A 21121-nucleotide genomic window follows, 5' to 3' on the forward strand; every position below is an offset into this window, starting at 1 on the left:
TGAATGTGTTAGAAAACTGCTTTTCCGAAGTTATTTCTGTCTTACAACAAATTGCTGAAACCGCCCGATCCTGCCAGCAGAGAGTTCTACGGAGGGAAATAAAAGTATTAATGTTAAGGCAACAGATAGAAGTTGCAGGTGGAGAAATCGGCAGTGTGAGGGTGAGTGATCCAACATCTATTGTAATCCCACCAAAAACAGAAATGCTGATATGGTGTAGAGCGGCCATTGGTACTAAAGGACGAGACTATCAAGCCTTAATAGAACCAGCGTACACCGACAGCAGACCCACTATACTCACGGCACGAGGGGTGGTCGAGGTACACCGGGGACGGGTGCCGGTACGACTTTTGAACTGTGGAGAGGAAGAGGTCACTTTGCCAAGGTACGCTACAGTGGCAAAGTTATATACTGTTGAAAACAATGCCATCACAACCGTTGAGCCCTTAGAATCGACCTGTCAGGTGGAAAATAATGGCTCAGATGGAGAATCGGAGGATTGGTGCCAACAGCTAGACGTGGGTGTAGATTCAACACCTACCCATCAAAGACAAGGGGTATATAGATTAGTGACGGAATACGAACAGGTCTTCAGTAAACACCCATTGGACTTCGGACGGATAGAAGGGGTGGAACATATAATCCCCACCGGTGACCATCCCCCGATAAAAGAAAGATATAGACCCATACCGCCCGCTCACTATCAATGCGCGAAGGACATGCTGAGAGAGATGAAACAGGCCGGGGTAATAAGAGATAGTTGTAGCCCTTGGGCGGCCCCTCTGGTGATTGTCAAAAAAAAGGACGGAACCATGAGAATGTGCGTAGACTACCGGCGGATTAATAACTTCACCCATAAAGATGCCTATCCCTTGCCTAGGATAGAAGAGTCCTTGACTGCTTTGAAATCTGCTAATTATTTTTCCACCTTAGACTTAACAAGCGGGTATTGGCAAGTCCCTGTGGCTGAGAGAGATAAAGAAAAAACGGCATTCACCACACCAATGGGTCTAAGCGAATTTAATTGCATGCCGTTCGGACTCTGCAACACATCCGGTACTTTCCAGCGACTGATGGAATGTTGCCTCGGACACAAGAACTTTGAGACCGTCCTCCTGTACCTAGATGATGTGATCGTCTACTCACAGACTTACAAACAGCACTTAACAGACCTGGCAGAGGTGTTCGAAGCCTTATCCAAGTATGGTATGAAAATCAAACCATCCAAATGTCACCTTCTCAAGCCAAAGGTACAATACTTAGGGCACATCGTGAGTTCGGAGGGAGTAGCACCGGATCCCGAGAAAATAACTGCCATAAGGGATTGGGCAAGACCTACGAATGCAAAAGAATTGAGGCAATTCTTGGGATTAGTGGGTTACTATCGTAGATTTATAAAAGGATTTACCAAATTGGCAGCGCCCTTGCAAGATACTTTGATAGGGCAGACGAATAAACCTTCAAACTGAAACCCTCCTTTTCAGTGGAACGACGAAAGAGAAGACTCCTTTGAACAACTAAAGAAGGCACTAACCGGAGAAGAAGTTCTGGCGTACCCGGATTACCATCAACCTTTCATCCTCTACACCGATGCCAGTAATGTGGGATTGGGAGCGGTGCTGTCACAAAAGCAAGAAGGTCGGGAGAAAGTCATCGCCTTTGCAAGTAGAAAACTCCGGCCTACTGAAAGAAATTTTGAAAATTATAGTTCCTTCAAATTAGAGCTACTGGCAGTAGTTTGGGCTGTGACTGAACGTTTCAAACACTATTTAACCGGTGCAGAATTTATTGTCTATACTGACAACAATCCATTGACCCACCTAGACACGGCTAAATTAGGTGCGTTAGAACAGCGATGGATAGCCCGGTTATCTAATTACAACTTCGTGATCAAGTATCGAGCAGGTCGCAAGAATGGAAATGCCGATGCCCTATCCCGGATGCCACACTTGAGAGATGTAGAAGAAGAAACGGGGGAGCTTGAAGAAATTGAACTACCAGCCTTTCATCAGCCCAAGGCAAAACATCGTCAGTCAAATACCTATCAGAAACAACAAGAAGTGAATTTTAATCCGTTAGCACACCATTGATGGGCTGACACCCAAGATAGCAATCCGGCTGTGAAGATAGTGAAGGAACTATTGACTGAGCAAAGTGCATATCCCAATGAGGATGCCCCAGAAGAGACGCATCAACTCTGGAAAGAGAGAGGCAAAATGTTCCTGTATCAAGGGAAACTCTGTAGAAGATACACCAATCCGAAAACACATGAATTGGTTTGGCAGATTATCGTGCCTAAACAAGATGTGAGGATGGTCCTCGAGGCTTACCACAATGGCGCTGGTCACTTTGGTTGGAAAAAGCTAGAAGTACTTCTGAGAGAAAGATTTTATTGGGTCGGGATGAGAAAATCAATCGAACAGTGGTGTAGAAACTGTGGCCCGTGCAACCTCAGAAGGAACGATCAAAAGAGCCAAAGAGCACCACTGCAGCCCATAATCACCAAACCACCACTTGAACTGGTAGCCATGGACCACGTGAAGTTGACACCGAGCCGGACCGGTTACGTCTATGCCGTGACCATCGTGAACCATTATTCGCGCTTCTTGGGAGTAGTACCTGTAAAAGATCTGACTGCAAAAACAGCAGCCAAAGCGTTCCAAACGTACTTTTGTAGACCCCATGGATATCCGGAACATGTTCTCACTGACCAGGGTACAGCCTTTGAATCAGAGATCTTCAGAGAGTTCTGTAATATGTATGGTTGCAAAAAGATCCGGACGACGGCCTATCATCCACAAACAAACGGCTTATGTGAGAAGATGAACCATATTGTGATAGACCTACTAAAGACTTTACCTGAAACGGAAAGGAATCAATGGCCAGAGAAATTGCCTGACTTGGTAGATCTGTATAATCATGTCCCGGTGAGCTCTACCAACTGCACCCCAGCTTATCTTATGCGTGCAAGACCCGGCCAATTACCAATCGATCTAGAAATGGGAATTCTGAAACCAGACGCAGAAGTTCAAGACTCCAATTGGGATGTCGTACGGCAAAAGCAGTATCGCCAAGTGCAAGAGAGTGTGGAAAGAAGCCTCCAGCAAACCAGAGAAAGACAAGAGCGAACTTTCAACCAGAATGCTCTAGCAACTCCATTAAGACCGGGTGACCAAGTACTCAAGAGGAATCGTCGAACCAATAAACTGGATAATCAATGGGAAGCCGTACCCTACACAGTTTTACCAACAAGAATGGATAATCCTAAAATGTGTCTCATTAGCAAAAACGGAGGTTTAACATCTGTACTAGTGTCAAGAGACAATCTTAAATTATGTCCGGAAACGTTGAAAGAGCCAGAAGTTGTCCAGCCAGAATCAGAAGTTATTCAACCTATACAGGTTCAACCAGTAAAGGAAAAAGAGGAGGAAATGTATCACACCTGTATAAGAGACTTTCCCAAAACCCTACTAACATACCATGGTGCAGTAGTGGTTCCCATGGTGGCCTTTTATCCAACACCGAACCCAATATTAGAAATCCCAAGACAGGAAGAGGCTGACCCCGTACTACAAGAGGTTCCAGGTCAGGAAGAACAGATTCCTGATCAGAGTGATCCCATTCACGGTGGACTTGCCAACCCCATAGTGGTGGAATTATCTTTAGCAGAGAGGGCAGATACTATATCCGCAGTAGACAGTAGTACACCACATAAAGAGACACCGCTATTACGTAGATCCCAGCGTAGTACCCAGGGTCAATTACCGGCCAGGTATGCGGATTACCAACTATAAGACTACAGTCATTGTTATCGTTCTGTAACGTTTAAGCCCAGTACCTACAGAGACTTGCCTGTATGAACTTCTTGCATATTCTTGAACTTTTTATCAGCCCGGAAACACTAAATCAAAGCTCCGGAAAGACTGCTTTGTGAACTTTGTTTCCTAGTACCATCAAGGATAGAACTGTATTAATGGACGCTATTTGAAGTGACTTTTTACAGAATTCCATTTTTTTTTTTGTTTCTTTGAGTGGTTTTTGTAACTTTTCATTTTTAAGACTCTGTATATATCAATTGTTATTTCAAAATGTTATCGTCCCACAGTCCCGGAGTACTGTTCTTAACTAAGTGGGAATGTGGCGCCCCTAGGGGTATTTGCCACAAAAATAGTTATTGACACCAAATACAAATATTAAAATAGCAAGACCATCTCCGGCCAGAAGGGGGAGCTCCAGAGACTCCCCTTGATCTATTCTGGTCTGAGAAAAGGACTGGCAGTTGGGTTGAGGAGCTGAAAGTGAGAGGTCGTATAACTGAACTCCTAACAGCCCTATGACGGATTATAGGCCCGTAATACCCATAGTAGGAAAAGAGGAATAGAGAAAAAGGACATTGTGAGAACCGGGTAGCAATAACCTCTACCCAGAATAGGCGCAGAGACGGATACTGGATCCGTGGCTATATTCATTATATATAATACAGCAACCGGAAGGAAGTGAGGTGATATCAGCTTCACCAGGGTAAGACGCAGCAACAGACACAGAGTTCAGCAGTACTGCCAGAGGGGGTAAGCCGACAAAAAGGACTCGGGTTGTCCATCGAACCAGAACACAGAAGAGACAGATTGGGTTGGCAGCCAGTTCACAAGCAGCAGCAGGGCCATACAGAAACTGCGCATAATAAGAGGTGGAAATCCTGACAGGGTCAAAGTAATTCAGAGTTCTTATACAGACTCCGGTGACAGTATTGGTGGCAAATCCCTTTTTGTTGAAGTAAATTGGTTAAACGTTTCAGCGCCTCAGTCTTTCATTTGGACAATAGCCGTCGATCCAGGATCAGGGTCATCACAGCTGAGAGGACCTGCTGCTGATCAAGTAAGTGTCTGTTCCTTCATGATATCCCTTACACTGTGCATCGCCTGAGGCCACAGCATCGGGTCAAGCCACTAGTGACATCCCCCTCAAGAGACGGACCTCATTGATCTGGTGCTGGGTACCTCGGTCTCCCGGGCGTCACACAGTGTAGTGTGAGGAAGGGAAGAAGGAGCATATGTAGTTTTTCCAGGGTTGGAGCAATGGAAGGCTCACTCTAGGATAAGAGGAGAGCAGGACACCAGAGCCCTGGACTATCAGGGATTGCAAACCCTGAGAGCAGAATCTGGAGACCAGGGGACTGTGGCTTCTCTTGCAGCACTAGAAGCACCACATTATAGAGGGTTCAGAGCTGGGACCGAGAGACCAGCTTGCAGAACTCGTGATGTATGCTGGCATGAGCAGCTGCAGAATAGACAAGCTGGGAGTACAGATCAGCGTCAAAGAGACAGGCACAGAAAGGAAGGCTTATTCTACCCACTTGGTGGAGCGGACTCCAGCTGCTTCCAGACTAGCCAGACCCCGGACCTAGTGACCAAAACCTCTGGATTCAACCTGCATCCATCATCAGTAAAGGTAAAGACTGAACTCCTTTGCCTCCTTGCTTCTTTCTGCTGCACTTCTCACTACAACTCCCATCATTGCCATGGGGGCAAGCTCTTGCTGAGGGGAGTGATCCATCTTGCTGTATTACCATCTAGGACCCCACTCGCAGCGCTGGCCATCCCTGGCCAGACATCTCAGCTAGCGTCATGATAAAACTATAAACTATTATCCCCTGCAAATATTCCCCTGTCACTTGCCCGGTCAGGGCCACGGTGCTGGGCAATCGCCTCTGAGATATCTCTGCCTGGCTACCGAGTACCCCCTGCCCGCATGACCACGGCACAGGCGCTAGAGAGTAGAGTTGAGCAAATTTTGCACAACTTGCTTCCGATTACGATCAGCGGCAAATATTGTTTTTGCAATATTCAACGAACACAGCCAAAAGTCACTGGAGTCAACGGGAGTAGAAATTACCGAATATGTTTGGAGCCGATCATCAAACATAAATTCGATACGAATAAGGTACTAATATGGCACGAATATGACAAATTCAGATTCGATGACCAATTCCGAACATATCTGCTCATCTCTACCAGAAAGTCACTGTAACATCCGATCCCAGTTTTCGCCAGCGCCCAGAAAAGGTGCACTCCCGAATTTCTTCCTCCCGCCCTGCATAGTAAGCATGTCAGTGGCACCTTTCTAGTGCGCCAGAGAACACTGAGTGCGGAAATTACAGTGACTCTCCAGCGCCTGTGCAGAACAATATGAAGCCAATGCTCATGGAAGGTCAGAACAGTGAAGTGAAGCGGGATTTCTGTCCGCACATCTGACGCCACAAAGGACACAGTGACAATGTGGGAGGAGAAAAATAGGAAAATGAAGTGATGAGGCAGTGTTAACTTCCGGTCAGCTTAAGCCCCATGAAGAATTCGCACTTTATTTCAGAGACAATGCTGTTGCGTTACTACCCACAATCATCTTTATCTTCACGTGACGTAACTTATGGCCTTTAAACAAAAGAAACACAATCCAAATACGAGACAAAACAGAGATCCGTGACTATTGATGATTCTTCTTCACACCACAGAGTGATAAATTAGGCTAAAGAAAAGCAATAAAATTACAGCCGCTACCTCGTTCACTTGCATCGTCAACCAAAATGATTTCTGATAACAGATGGTGCGGTGATCGGTTGATGACGCTGTGGACGGTCCGTAGCAGAGTGCTCCAGGCCTCATTGTGGAATACTATTACTATGCTTGTGTTGGGAAGTTCATCGGGATAAACTTTAGTCTTACATCTGTTAAAAAAAAATAAACAAAAAAGCATATTAAGACATACACAAATGACGTAATACAGTTCTTTAAAGGGAGTCTGTCACCCCCAAAATGGCAGGAAAGCTGCCTAAACATTTACATAGGGCACCTATTCCCGGTATTAAGAAATGGAGTATGTGAACTTTTCATCAGAGTCATTTGGATGTTTTGTGTTGTCATTATGATTTAAAAAGAGAAAACACAGTAGTTTGACAATAAATGGCTTCACCCAACCACTAACCAGAAGTGGAGAAATAGTTTTGGTGTTATCGTTCATACTCTCTGTAAAAAGGCCAAGAAAGCAAAAATTCTGCAGGGGTATGTAAATTTTTGAGCGCAACTGTAACCTCTATTGGTTTATATTACCTTTAGATGTCGATATGGATATTCTGATTCTAGTTGTTTTTAATTGTTTTGTTTTTTTCAGTCTTAGAATATTAGCGGACCAATAAACATTTGTTTTGGGCTATATAGGCGGCACATTTTTTCTGTACTGCTTTTTTTTCTTTTTTTTTTTGTCCAGTATTCTTCTTTAGTGCAGATTCAGATGTCTGTGACAATTGGTTGGGTGGCCATGCACGGGTTGGCTGCACCACTCCTGACCTGTGCGTGACAGCTTCATATATTCTATGAGGCTGTCACGCTCAGGTCTGGAGATGCGTGACCAGCCCGTGCATGGCGATCCAATATTGGACCGATTATGCAATGCATGGGCTGGCAACGCATCTCCTGACATGAACTTGATGGCCTCAAAGAAAATTAAAAAGCTGTCATGCTTGGGTCAGGAGCGGCGCCACCAGCTTGCACATTGCCATCCAACATTGACCCAATTATCACAGACATCTGTAGCACCCTTGTAATTTATTTGACGTTGCATCTATTTTGCCTGCTTCGACTATTCGTATAATAAAGCCGGTATGGTATTGATTGACTTGGCCCCTAACGCTCAGCCTGAACTCAGTGCCTCCTGTCCGCCCCTTCGGCACTGGATGATTGCCACGGTGCGCACTTAATGGCTGCGGTGCACTCTACGTCTCATCCAAGGAGCCAGACATCAGAGTGCGCCATGGCCATTGTGTGTGTGCCCGCACTAACCATATGAGCATGCCGCTACGACCGTCCAGTGTCGAGTGCCCAGGCGCAGACAGGAGAATAAGCGTTCACTCTGGGTGTTAAAGACAAGTCAATGAATGTAAGACACCAGCTTTTATTTTGAAGATAATTGGATCGTGAACCAAGACATAGGCCACGCCAAGGGTGCACCAACATTTTTTAATTAAATAGGAAATGGACTGTCAGCTTCCCGCGAGCCATATTTACCATGATGTCCTCAGTTCCCCCAGACTCAATAACAAAGTATCCTTTAACTCAGACAGTCATTTACCATCTGCATTGATTAACACTAGTCTCATCTAGGAAAACTAATATCCAATCAGTGGTGCGCGGCAGGTGTTTACTAGACGCACTTCGAACAACGATCCGTAAGTGAATATTTCTCGTAGCATTTATCTTACAGATGTATAACACGGGACGCAGACACTGAGAGCGCGGCTGCCAATAAAGAGGGCATGTTAGCAAAGTGTAGAGCGTTCTGCCTACACAGATGGCTAATGATTTACTGGCGCGGGTTCGCCTCTCCGGTAATACGCTACACAATGAATGGAAACCTTGCCGATATTACTCTGGCAATAAGTCAAATTGTCACATATTTCGTTTACCCCAAAGGGATATTTCGCGCTTCTGTTTTGTATAATTGTTATTTGGCTACTAAACACTGTGTGGTATTTGCTGGAATGAAATCATTATTGAATAGATTGAAAGAGTCCTTCATCATGCACGGAGGATTAAAACAAAAAGTGAAATTCTGAAAAGAAAAATCCTTGGACGTTAAGATGTTTGTAAATTTGTAAAATGATGAAGCAAAATGTCATGTTGGATGTAGAAGAGGTAGAAGAAGTATACAGGGCACTGATTTGGGGCTTGTCGTGGGTTTTTCCATAGCACTATTTACCAATAAAATATTATATATTATATACATAGTATCTAAAACACTTGGTTGTGAATTTTTTTGATCAAAATTGTTTATGTTTTTATGTTTTTTTCTGCTTTTGTATGCAACATAATCGGCAACTATGCACTGGTGGATGCAAATAGAAAAGACAACTATGTGGCGCATCCTAAATACACGCCCCTGAGGATCCTGAGAGCCACGCCCCCTTAGTAAAAGAAAACCATAGAAATCAGCACTAAATAAAAAGGCCCATATCGCTGGAACCGTGTGGCATATTTTAAAGAAACAAATGTGCATTACTCATGGGAGCAGTGAGAATAAAATAAGAGCAAAATATGGCCACCTTTGATCTTGTGACCCGGTGATCTTCTTTAAAACAGACTATTTAATATGAAAGGGGTATTCTGTGATTATGACTTTGATGATCTACTCATAGGATACGCAATAAATATCAGATTGGTTAAGGTCTGATGCTAAATGATTCCTTTTTAAAGGGGCGTTTTAAAGGGAACATGACACGATTGCAAGCTATGTGGCCTCCTCATTAATGATGCATGATGTCTCCTTGTAGCAGCAATACTTAGTGCAAAACTGTCTCATTTACTTAAATGGGACAATGCAGCAATACCAAGCAATGTATCTGAAAACTTGCCGTATTGTTCTACCTCTGTTCCCCGGTGCTATTTTGCTTCACACTGTCCCATTAGCTGAACTACCAAAAGTTGAGATTTTGTAGAATTTGCGACAATCCCAGATGTATCAGGAGTGGTGCTGAAAGTGGCTCAAAATTGGGAATCACTATTTTAAAGGGTGTTGTCCATAATACCAGAAGAACTAATGTAATACAGGGCCATATACTATATGTTACCGCATTGTGACTGCAAACTACTAGAAACGAATTTGGCACAAATGTATAACGCATGATATGAGGAACAGAGTTGAGACATTCATCTTAAATCATTGAATTCAGGTTTCTCATTTGCTTATATGACCACAAATGTATAACATCTGTCTCCTTGCCATTCAGTCATCTTTACTAATGTTTGAGAAAAATGGCTCACCCTAAAATACTCACTGATACCAACACGGTCCAGTAATAGGAGTCACTGGTGTAAGAAGTCCACTCATGACATTTCTTTTCTCCTAAGTATTTGGAGATGACCTTTAAGTGAATTTATTGAGAAGTGGAAGGAACTACAGTAACTCAGCAGCTGCATGAAAGCCTTACATCATGAAGCACAATGCTGAGTGTCGGATGGAGTGGTGTAAAGATGCCACCACTGGACTCTGGAGGAGATGTGTTCTGTTCAGTGATGGATCACACTTCTCTAGCTGGTACCTGATGGAGGAGTCTGAATTTGGTGAATGCTAGGAGAACGTTACCCCCTGACTACATTGTGCCCGCGGTCCAGTTGGTAGAGGAGAGATAACACTATGGGGATTGTATTCAATGGTCGGCCTTGGTTTCTTAGTTACACACTGAAGTCAAATCTCAATTCTTTGGCATGAATGACAATTAGGAAAATAGTAGCTTCCAGCTTTGTGGGAACAGTTTGGGGAAGACCCTTTTCTGTTCCCCATGAACAGCGGGTGTCTGGAGGTGTGGCCCCACTGGACAACAGACCAAACTTCCCTGGAATGGGCGTAACTAAGTAGCTTCCTAGGTGTTCGTTGGAGCCTCTGATGGTGAGGTCAGACTTGTGCAATAGGAAGCTACCAGGTACCACTCCAGGGTGGAGTCGGACTGTGGATGCTGATCCCACCGGGGACAAGACACAGGCAGGCAGGCACGGCTGTGACAGTGGCTTATGGACGGGTATGGCAGAGGCCCTGACAGGCAGACTGGCTTGACAGAGATACAGGCAGGCAGACGGGCACGGCTGGCATGCTGGCAAACAGGCAGGCACGGCTGGCACTGGCAGACAGGCGGACAGGGCTGATACTCTGGTAGGAACTGGTATACAGGCGGGTGTATGGAAACAGGTAAGAACCTGTTCAGACTGGTGAAAATAAATAAACAGGTAGAGACCTGTACGGCAAGTTGCTGAACAGAGGTAGAGCAACAGCGGATGCAAAGCAGAACCACAGGAGGCGGAGCAAGAGCAGAGAAGGAGAAGGCGGAGCTAAGAGCAGATAAGGAGAAGGTGGGGCTAAGAGCAGAGAAGGAGAAGGCGGAGCTAAGAGCAGGAGGCGGACCCACATGCAGAAACGCAGGAGGCAAAGCCAAGCGCAGGAGGCAGAGCCACGTGCAGAAATGCAGGAGGCAGAGCCAGGTAGAACCGCAAGGAGTGGAGCCGCAGAGTGAGAGCTGAGCGAAGCCGCAGAGCAAAGCCACAGAGTGCAAAGCAAGGTCAGAGTGCAGAGCAAAGTTACAGAGAGCAGAGCTGAGAGCAAAGCCACAGAGTGCAGAGCTGAGAGCAAAGCCACAGAGTGCAGAGCTGAGAGCAAAGCTGAGAGACACAGAACCACAGGTTGTGGCAAAACTGAGTAGAGAGAAGCAGAGCCACAGACAGTGGCGAACAGAACAGGGAGCAGCAGACCACAGACAGTGGCGAACAGAGCTGAGAGAAACAGAGCCACAGACAGTGGCAAACTGAGCAGGAAGATAAGGCGGAGGTACACACAGCAGAGTGGGAAATTACTAATGAAAAAGGAGGAACAGGAATGGACATAGACCAGAGTTCAGACAGGAACAGACGTAGACCAGAGTACAGACAGGAACAGACGTAGACCAAAGTACAGACAGGAACGGACACGGATACACAAACAGAACACAGATGAAGGCCTGCTAATTGCAGCCCTCTGAGACAGGAAACAGACACGACCTGGCAGCTCAATAGCAAGTGCTAACTGAGGGAAATAGTTTGATCAGGCATCCTCCAATGGGTGAGGATGCCTTAAGTATCAGAGGCCACTAGCCTATTGGCCAATGACACCTTAGGGAGGTGCACACAGTCCCAATAAGAATCCAGAGTTGCTGGCGCCGTCCCCTATGCACACAGCTAGGAAGTGTACACAGTGTAAGTGGCCATGGAGCACATGGCATGGAGCCGGCAGCAGACAGATCTCACAGCATGGCACTGGGTGAGTGAGTAGATGTAATAGGCAGGTGGGGAATGGAAGGCCATGCAATGATGCCGGCAGGGTTGTTACACTAATTCATTTATTTTTTATTGGCTTGACATCCCAATATATGCCTCAAGATGACCAACTATTCAAGAAAACATGATTTTGTGATACTCTGCCAGGAGATGATTTTTCTATATACACTATGTCACATATAAACCGGTTGAGGTTTTTGATAGAGGGTGATGATCGGATAATAAATTTACTTTGTGAGAAATTTATGACCTTAAAGAAATCTGCTGAAGGTAATGGTGGACACATCTGTTACCAAGGGTTGTTTTCTTTTGTTATAGGAGAGTGGGGAGCTGTAAAAGCTTAGTGCCCACTGATTCTCATCCCCCTACAAGCACTTTAAAGCTATAATGTAAGGTATTAACACCCTTATAAACAATGATAGAGCAAACGCTGTTACGAGAAGGTTTACACCACTGCTATTCCTTGTCAAAATGATCTGTTTCAGTGTGGCACATAGCAGATTGATATTTACCTCCAAATGTACATAAAAGCCTTTCCGATCACAGTAATAGTCCTGGGTATATTAAGGATGTGCCAGGCAATGGATTGTCAGGACTAAATGACATGAAATTAAAATTCTTCCACCACGACGTTAGAAAAAGCTGATTGATGTGTAGAAAGCGTTGCGTCTCGCTACTGAAACAGTCGTGTTAATGCTTCTATACCAAACAGTGTTTTTTTCAAGCCTGGTATTACAATGGCAAATTGAACGAAGTCAAAACAATAGTTAATCAGAATGACAACATAAAAGGAGAAGACAAACAAAGAAATTACTTGTTTTACGGAAGGAAACTCGTTAATAGCGGCGGCATTGCTTTATGTCTTTTTGAAATGTATTGACTTTCTTTCCTAGCAAAGTGACTTTCCAAAGTGTTTGCAGTTTCAACACTTGTAATTCGTCCATTTTAATGTTCAAGTAACAACCTTGTGGTACCGCAATGGGCACCCGTGTGGCTCATTTCACTCTAAGACCAGGATGCTACAGAAAATGGCCCATTTTGGGAGTTTTGTGTGAAATTACGTCCAATTTGCTTTTTTCCCCTCTTTTTTTGTGTTGTTCCAATACACACAAAGGAAAGAAACATATGTATAACAAAACATGTACAATTGCAAAGCATTTTCGCTGACAATTTCAAGGGTGCCATGACTGTAGTATATGCACAGATCAGCCATATTTTATACCCACCTAACTAATTGTGTACAAATTCATCTTATGGTGCCAAAGTGGCACTGTTTTGTTACAGGAAGGCAGGGGTATTATCGTGCCGAAAGTGACCATTGATCTGTACAACATTTAAGTAGGTTGTTCATGTCAAAGTAACATCCATATGAACTCCAGAAACCAAGGTTTCCAAGCATATAGTGCCCAGATGATCACGTTGACTCCGCAGACTTAATTCCGCAGTGCATCCTGGTGCTAAACATTACCATCCACAAGGCATAAAAGAAAGCATGAATCATCAGACCAGACCTTCCCATACTCCATTGTTTAGTTCCTTGCTCACTCACTCAGACTCAACACATGCAGGGATGCATTGTTAGGTCAATGCCCGCATGTTTTACAGCTGTCTACCGCCGCAAAACATGCAGCCGCAAGGACTGAGAAATATTATCCGAGTATACCCAAGATACTCTGATAACACCCGAGCATGCTTGATAGCAAGGTTTCCGAGCATGTTCGCTCATTCCTACCTGCTATCCATTAGCCAGTTCTTCTTCCTTGGACCACTTTTGGTAGGTACTAGCCATGGCATCCTGGGAACGCCCAACAAAATCTGCCATTTTGGAGATGCTTTGCACAAGTCATCTAGTCATTACAATTCAGCCATTGTCAAAGTCACTGAGATTCTTACACATGCTCAATCCAACACATCAGCTGACTCCTCATAATGTGCACACCGTGTGCTGTCAGGATTCGGTCAGTGCTGGCAACGAGAGCAGGCGGTCACGTGTCCACAAGTATGCAATTTGCATACTTACGGCTATACTCTTACTAGACGTGCGCGACCTTGCACAATTCACTTGTATTCACTTGACTGCCTGCCTTTGTTGCCGGCACCGGAGAATCCTGACACCACAGGTTTGCACACTGAGAAGATTCAGTTGATGTGTGAGTGACTGCAGACCTTCATAACAAACCTGGACAACTCCTTTAATGTTTTGGCAATCGGTATATATGAGCTTTCTAGTTGCAGTAATCCCTTTGCAGCTAGAATAAAGAAGGGAGATGCAACTTCATTGTGTTTTGAAGTGATATATTATGTGAGGCAGGACTCCTAGATTTATGGGTTCATAGAGATAGTTTCATCAATGCCAAGTGGTATTTGTAATGGTTGTGTCCTGAGGGTGCAACGTCCCCCTGGAAGACCGGGAGTTAGATGGTCACATCGGGTAATGAATTGCAGGTCTTTTTTTTAGAGATAGTGTTATTTGTGTCCAATATTAAATGGATTTAGTTTCCTTTGGTGCTGAAGAGGTTAACAACCCTTTTTATGCTGGTCAGAAACATGCAGCTCCATTTCAGCTTCTTCTGATCTGGTCATTACCTCTTCCTATAAAAACTGGTCAGACCTTTTTGTCCCCTCCGGTGAAAGATTTGTCTTCCTGTGCTGTGTGCTAAAGCTAAGTGGTAGGAGTAGAGTTGTTGTAGTAGGGATCTGTGGTTTGCTGTACTAGTTGTGTGTTTCTCTCTTGGCCCCTGTTCCCATTTAGTTTATTCCTCCCTGTCCCTATCCTCCTCCCTATTGTTGGTTAGTTCTTTTGTATGGTAGAGGTTTTCTGTTATACCTGTTTTGTCTTCGTGTCTTGCTTACCTTATATTACTGTCCCATGCCGCATGGGGTGAGGGAGGGGACAGATGGAGGGTTTAACAGGAGCATAGTAAGGTCGGGCTCTCTACCTTCTAGAGTACCCTTGGGACAGGGATAGTTAGCGTCCCAGTTCCAGGGACAGTTTGAGGCCCTCCTTCCTTACCGAAGACAGTCACAGTGTGACAGTTTGCCATATTATCATCCAACTTTTTCAATACAACACAATGGTCATATTTAGTTGTAGACTTCAATTGAGCGGTGGATAAAGCACCTACTGAACTCATCTGGTGTCTCTTATCTCAGAGGAAATGGATCAAACGTATAAATATTCAGCCAGCCAGGCATCACATAAAGAAATATGTCAGTTTTACCATTTACTATGGTGGTTTTTTAGCCATCATAAGAAAGCATATTAAAAATGCAACAACTTTGTAGGCAGCTGAAGAAGTTTATTGCATGTTGCACAGTCAGTGTTTACTAACTCATATGTTTTATTTTTACGGTTTGCACCCCTGCAGCTGCATCTCCCTCCTTCCCTCCTCCTTTTCCCTATGTTACATTTCCTTTATCACTGTAGACAAATTTTAGAGGAATGATAAACTGATTAATTACCAATAGCCCACAAAAAGATGCTCGATTACAATCCATTTTTCCAGACCCCCCACTACTGTGTTTTAGGCAGCCCCCAAATCTAAGAAGCATCATTGTCAAGAGCTCCCTGTCCTCTCCAACAGCTGCAGGTACCTTTCCTTGCAAACAGAAAAAATGCAAAACCTGTCCACTTATAATGACCACGGACAAGATAAAGATCCCCAATTCACATCAGGACTACAAGATCCCAGGTACTTTCAGCTGCGTCACTTCTAATGTGGTGTACCTAATTATTTGTACTAAATGTCCAACTGGGGGTCTGTATGTGGGGGAGACAGGGCAGAAACTGAGAAAAAGGATGAACTCTCATCGCCATACAATAAGAGAAAAAAGAATGGATATACCTGTGGCCAAACATTTCTGTCTCCCAAATCATAGCATTATGGACATGAAATTACTTGTACTAAAAAGTAACTTCAATTCGCAGAAAGACAGGAGAGTCTGGGAATATAAACTGATGACGACCTTTGACACTCTAAATGCAGGAATGAATGTGTCACACGGATTTATGTCTTTTTACATCAACTAACTACAACTAAGGAACTTGCCCATCAGACCATGTGGGGGTCATCACAACAGACCCTAATCACAGGACAATAAAACATTCCTTATCTAAGAATTGGCCCAATATTTATGGACGTAACTGTTTATCACCCATGGTAATTCTGCTTCATGTCACCTGGCTTATCCATGGTTTTTTTACCCCTCACCCTTTTCCTTTTTTTTTTTTTTTTACCTATACTATGTTGTGCATAAATATGTGATTCCTCAGAATTTGTTTTAGTCTTTGCCTGATGAAGAGACGTATGTAGTCTCGAAAGCTTGCAATTTGTTACCATCTTTTCAGTTAGCCATTAAAAGGTATCAACCACTGAGGACTCTCAATTCTAAATATTTTTCTATCTACTGGCTAACACGGTACCAAGATATATTTCTTTCCTGTATCAAAATGGAGGATACCAGAATGTACCGCATCTTTATGGAACTAAAACCACTTCTGAAGAAACGTGCACAAATGGACAGCGACATTTTTTTCCTATCTACATGCAAAAAGGAAAATCTAATTCCAAAAGGACTCTGGATTACAAACCCAATCCTTCATACCTACAACACCCATTATGCACAGAACCTGTGTCACAGGACTTCTGAGAGATTAAGGAATCATCTTTTGCATGTCTGCTACAGCATAAAGAGTAAAGTCCAAGGACAATTTGAAACCCTGAGGAAAACACTTACAGCAGACACAGAGCAAAAATTACAACAATACTACAACAAACTACGGACCCATCTAATTCATAACAAGGAAAAGAAACTGCACAGATTGCGCCTCAATTCAGGACTCTATACAAACAGATACAAAACAAAGCCTAAACCTGACAACTTGGACAACCACTCCATTCCAGACACAAAGGCATCTAACTGTGTCATTAATCTCTCAGATTATAAACCCAACAAAGTGGAGCTGTCCGTGCTTTCCAGAGGACTCTCATTTTGTCCTACTAAGGCCCTGGATAAAACTGAACTCTGCAGTGATATGGAACATTTTTTCAGGAGACTGCGCCTGAGGGAATATTTCAATGATACAGAAGATTCAGAACCCACCTGGACTGAAGGTAAAGGGATCCTAACAACAAAGAAGAGGTCAGACTGGACACCTCCACTGGGACGCAACCCTCATTTGGATAACTATATAGACTCCTTCAGACATTTGATAAAATCCACCATCATAGATACTAACAGGACACAAGCATCCAACATCAGTGCCCAGGAGAGAAAGGCCATACAGTCTCTGAAAACCAACAAAGAAATCATCATCAAACCTGCTGACAAGGGAGGTGCAATAGTCATGATAAACACATCAGACTATATGAGGGAAGCAAACAGACAACTTATGGACACACGCTACTACAAAAAATTGGAGTCGGATCCTACACAGGATTATTACAAGGAACTAAACAAGTTGGTATCTTGTCTGCCCGACGTATCCATAAGAGCCAATGACCTGATACCAGAAAGTCCAAGAACAGGGACATTCTACATGCTTCCCAAAATCCACAAATCTGGAAACCCAGGAAGACCAATTATTTCATGTGTGGGCACCCTTACTGAGCAGGTATCTGGATGGCTAGAGGGTGTTCTTAAACCCCTGGTAAAGGACACACCCAGCTTCATTCAGGACACAACTGACCTATTGAATAAACTATCAGCAATAGGTCATCTACCAGAAGGAACCATCCTGGCCACCATGGATGTGGAATCTTTGTACTCCAATATCCCACACCAGGATGGATTAAATGCCTGCAAATTCTTCATGGAAAACACAGGGACTGATGCAAATTCTGTGGTGAAACTTATAAAATTCATCCTCACCCACAATTACTTTGAGTTTGACAAGAAGATCTATCTACAGGAGACTGGCACAGCAATGGGAAGTAAAATGGCCCCACAGTATGCAAATCTGTTCATGGCCAAGCTTGAAAGCGACTTTTTGTCCTCATGTCCCATCAGGCCTCTGGCGTACTACCGCTACATTGATGACATTTTAATCATCTGGACGGAGTCTGAGCCACAGCTAAAGACGTTCCATGAACATTTTAATCAATTTCATCCCACCATCAACTTGACACTCAACTACTCCTGCACTGAAATTAACTTTCTGGACACCATCATTAAGCTGCAGAACAATAAAATAGAGACATCCCTGTATCAGAAGCCAATCGACCGTCCAACATACCTTAAATGGGACAGTTTCCATCCAAAACACATAAAAAACTCCATTGTCTACAGCCAAGCCATCAGATACTATCGTATATGTTCCAACCCAATGGATAGGGATGAACACCTTGGTCGCCTCAGAAAGACCTTTTTGAATCAGGGCTACCATCCAAGAACAATTGAAAATCAGATCACAAGAGCCACCAGAATATCAAGGAATCACCTGCTACATTACAAAACTAAAGAAGAAAATAACCGGGTACCTCTACTAGTTACCTACAATCCAAATCTGGAGGTGCTAAGGGGAGCTGCACGGAAATTACAACCTTTACTGCAAAAAAATGCCCGATTACAATCCATTTTTCCAGACCCCCCACTACTGTGTTTTAGGCAGCCCCCAAATCTAAGAAGCATCATTGTCAAGAGCTCCCTGTCCTCTCCAACAGCTGCAGGTACCTTTCCTTGCAAACAGAAAAAATGCAAAACCTGTCCACTTATAATGACCACGGACAAGATAAAGATCCCCAATTCACATCAGGACTACAAGATCCCAGGTACTTTCAGCTGCCTCACTTCTAATGTGGTGTACCTAATTATTTGTACTAAATGTCCAACTGGGGGTCTGTATGTGGGGGAGACAGGGCAGAAACTGAGAAAAAGGATGAACTCTCATCGCCATACAATAAGAGAAAAAAGAATGGATATACCTGTGGCCAAACATTTCTGTCTCCCAAATCATAGCATTATGGACATGAAATTACTTGTACTAAAAAGTAACTTCAATTCGCAGAAAGACAGGAGAGTCTGGGAATATAAACTGATGACGACCTTTGACACTCTAAATGCAGGAATGAATGTGTCACACGGATTTATGTCTTTTTACATCAACTAACTACAACTAAGGAACTTGCCCATCAGACCATGTGGGGGTCATCACAACAGACCCTAATCACAGGACAATAAAACATTCCTTATCTAAGAATTGGCCCAATATTTATGGACGTAACTGTTTATCACCCATGGCAATTCTGCTTCATGTCACCTGGCTTATCCATGGTTGTTTTTCCCCTCACCCTTTTCCTTTTTTTTTTTTTTTTTTTTCCTATACTATGTTGTGCATAAATATGTGATTCCTCAGAATTTGTTTTAGTCTTTGCCTGATGAAGAGACGTATGTAGTCTCGAAAGCTTGCAATTTGTTACCATCTTTTCAGTTAGCCATTAAAAGGTATCAACCACTGAGGACTCTCAATTCTAAATATTTTTCTATCTACTGGCTAACACGGTACCAAGATATATTTCTTTCCTGTATCAATAGCCCACAGACACCGAAGCGAAAAGTACAGGCTGCTAGGAGGTGAGGAAGATGCCACTTTTCCCTTAGAAGATACATGACATGCATCACTGATTTATGCAAAAATAATCATATATGAATGGTCGGGATCAGTCCCAAGAAAAAAAAAGATCAAAAGAAACAAAATGGGACTAAAAATGCCCAAAGAAGAGGAGCCAAGAATGTAGCAGAAAATGAATAACGCCTGGTAATTACAGGCGTAATTACAATTCTTTATTTTTCAGCCCGGTACTAAGACAATTCCCTAAAGACTCCGGATGTTTATAAAGCCATGGAGTGATATGGACAACCGAGGTTATTCTGGAGATGAGGTACCACCGCTGTTTTTTCAGCTGTCAAGGAGAAACCCTGCTGGTTAAAAGCTGCCTTCTTGTCTAGCGTAGCATTCTACCATGCGGGAAAGAGGTTTCTAAAACTTCCGTGAAAAATTCTAATTAAAACAGTAAACAAGTGAAATGTAAAGTATGGGCGCGAAGGTATAATTGAAAGTATTTTTCATCTTACAAAACCAATCGCATAATGAACCTATTTTTGAAATTGGAGGTCTTGCTGGTGACCAGCTGCAGTCACTAGGGGGTCCGTGTATGTATATTGCTGTAAATGGCTCAATTTGTCACTAGTCATGAATCACCGGGTATTAAGAGACTGCAGGATCAATAATCTGAGCTAAGGAAAAAGAGTGCGGACCTCCCAGGAAGCACAGACGGGTTAGGAGGCCACAATCCACATTAATAGCCGCTTCCTACTGTCTAATAGTTGCATATAATTGTATAACAGACATGACATTTATATGTGAAAATGATCTGCTAATTGACCCCTAAGCATTACTAATCCTGTCCTATACTATACTGGAAATGCACAGAATGTACCACACTGACTAACGCCAGATGATAAGTTTACACGTCTATCCAGTTTGTCTAACTTTACCCCATCTGGAGGATGGTTAATACTTTGTGTCAATATTTATTTCACGTTCCTGCCCCTTCAACCATTCGGGAGTTATGGATGTCTCGTACTTGTACATAAATCTAATCATTTTTAGACAACTGGACGTGTTCCTTAGGAAGATGCCCACAAATGAGTTGAGGGCCATGACAATTTGACAAAAAAGATGAGATTCATATACAGGGACTAAATGGCCGTATTTCAGGAATGAAGAGGCCCAGAAACATCTCTATATGCTAGTAAATCTCTATATGCAAGATGCATCTCTATATACCAGCAAACTCATGTGACATGTGCACTCCCACACCCAATTCCATCAGTTTCAGGTTGTTTTCACGAGCTGGTTCCTTCCTGTCCCATATATTGTAGGCTTTTTTAGTCCAAGAGAGGTGTCTTATCAGGACAGGGACCCAACTATAAGGTACGCATTGACGTTGCAGTTGGGCTAATATACATTGGACACTTTATGTGCTAAGTACCTTCTTTTTATTGTCATTTTTCCTACAGCAATATTGCTTTTCCAAATTCCAAATGTACATAATATAGCACTTATCCAATGTTCTATGGCAGTAATGCAGGTCCAGTTTTCTAGATGTACCATTCTAAACAATCCAGAGTGCAGTTTTATATTTTTTTTAGAATCTATTTGCCAGAACATCTCTCTATACTAGTAAATATCTGTACGCAAGATATATATACATGTAAAGCGCCATGGAATAAATGGTGCTATAACAATAAATAATAATAATAATAATAAT

The 21121-nt window shown here is 43.3% G+C and overlaps 1 protein-coding gene across 4 annotated transcripts in view; it reads right to left on the reverse strand.

Moving 5' to 3' along the window:
* GALNT13 (polypeptide N-acetylgalactosaminyltransferase 13) overlaps positions 1-21121 on the reverse strand; it is a 371281-nt gene that overhangs the window by 108030 nt on the left and 242130 nt on the right. For all 4 annotated transcript variants that reach the window (XR_013217812.1, XM_077272937.1, XM_077272936.1 and 1 more), the window contains exon 3: positions 6555-6721. Coding sequence is in view for 3 of the 4 variants with exons in the window: in XM_077272937.1 (XP_077129052.1) it covers positions 6555-6721 (167 nt within the window). In the remaining variant the exon portion in view is untranslated. The remainder of the gene's footprint in view (positions 1-6554; positions 6722-21121) is intronic.

Source organism: Ranitomeya variabilis, chromosome 7 (genome assembly GCF_051348905.1).
Source record: "Ranitomeya variabilis isolate aRanVar5 chromosome 7, aRanVar5.hap1, whole genome shotgun sequence".
NCBI classification, from domain to species: Eukaryota; Metazoa; Chordata; class Amphibia; order Anura; family Dendrobatidae; genus Ranitomeya; species Ranitomeya variabilis.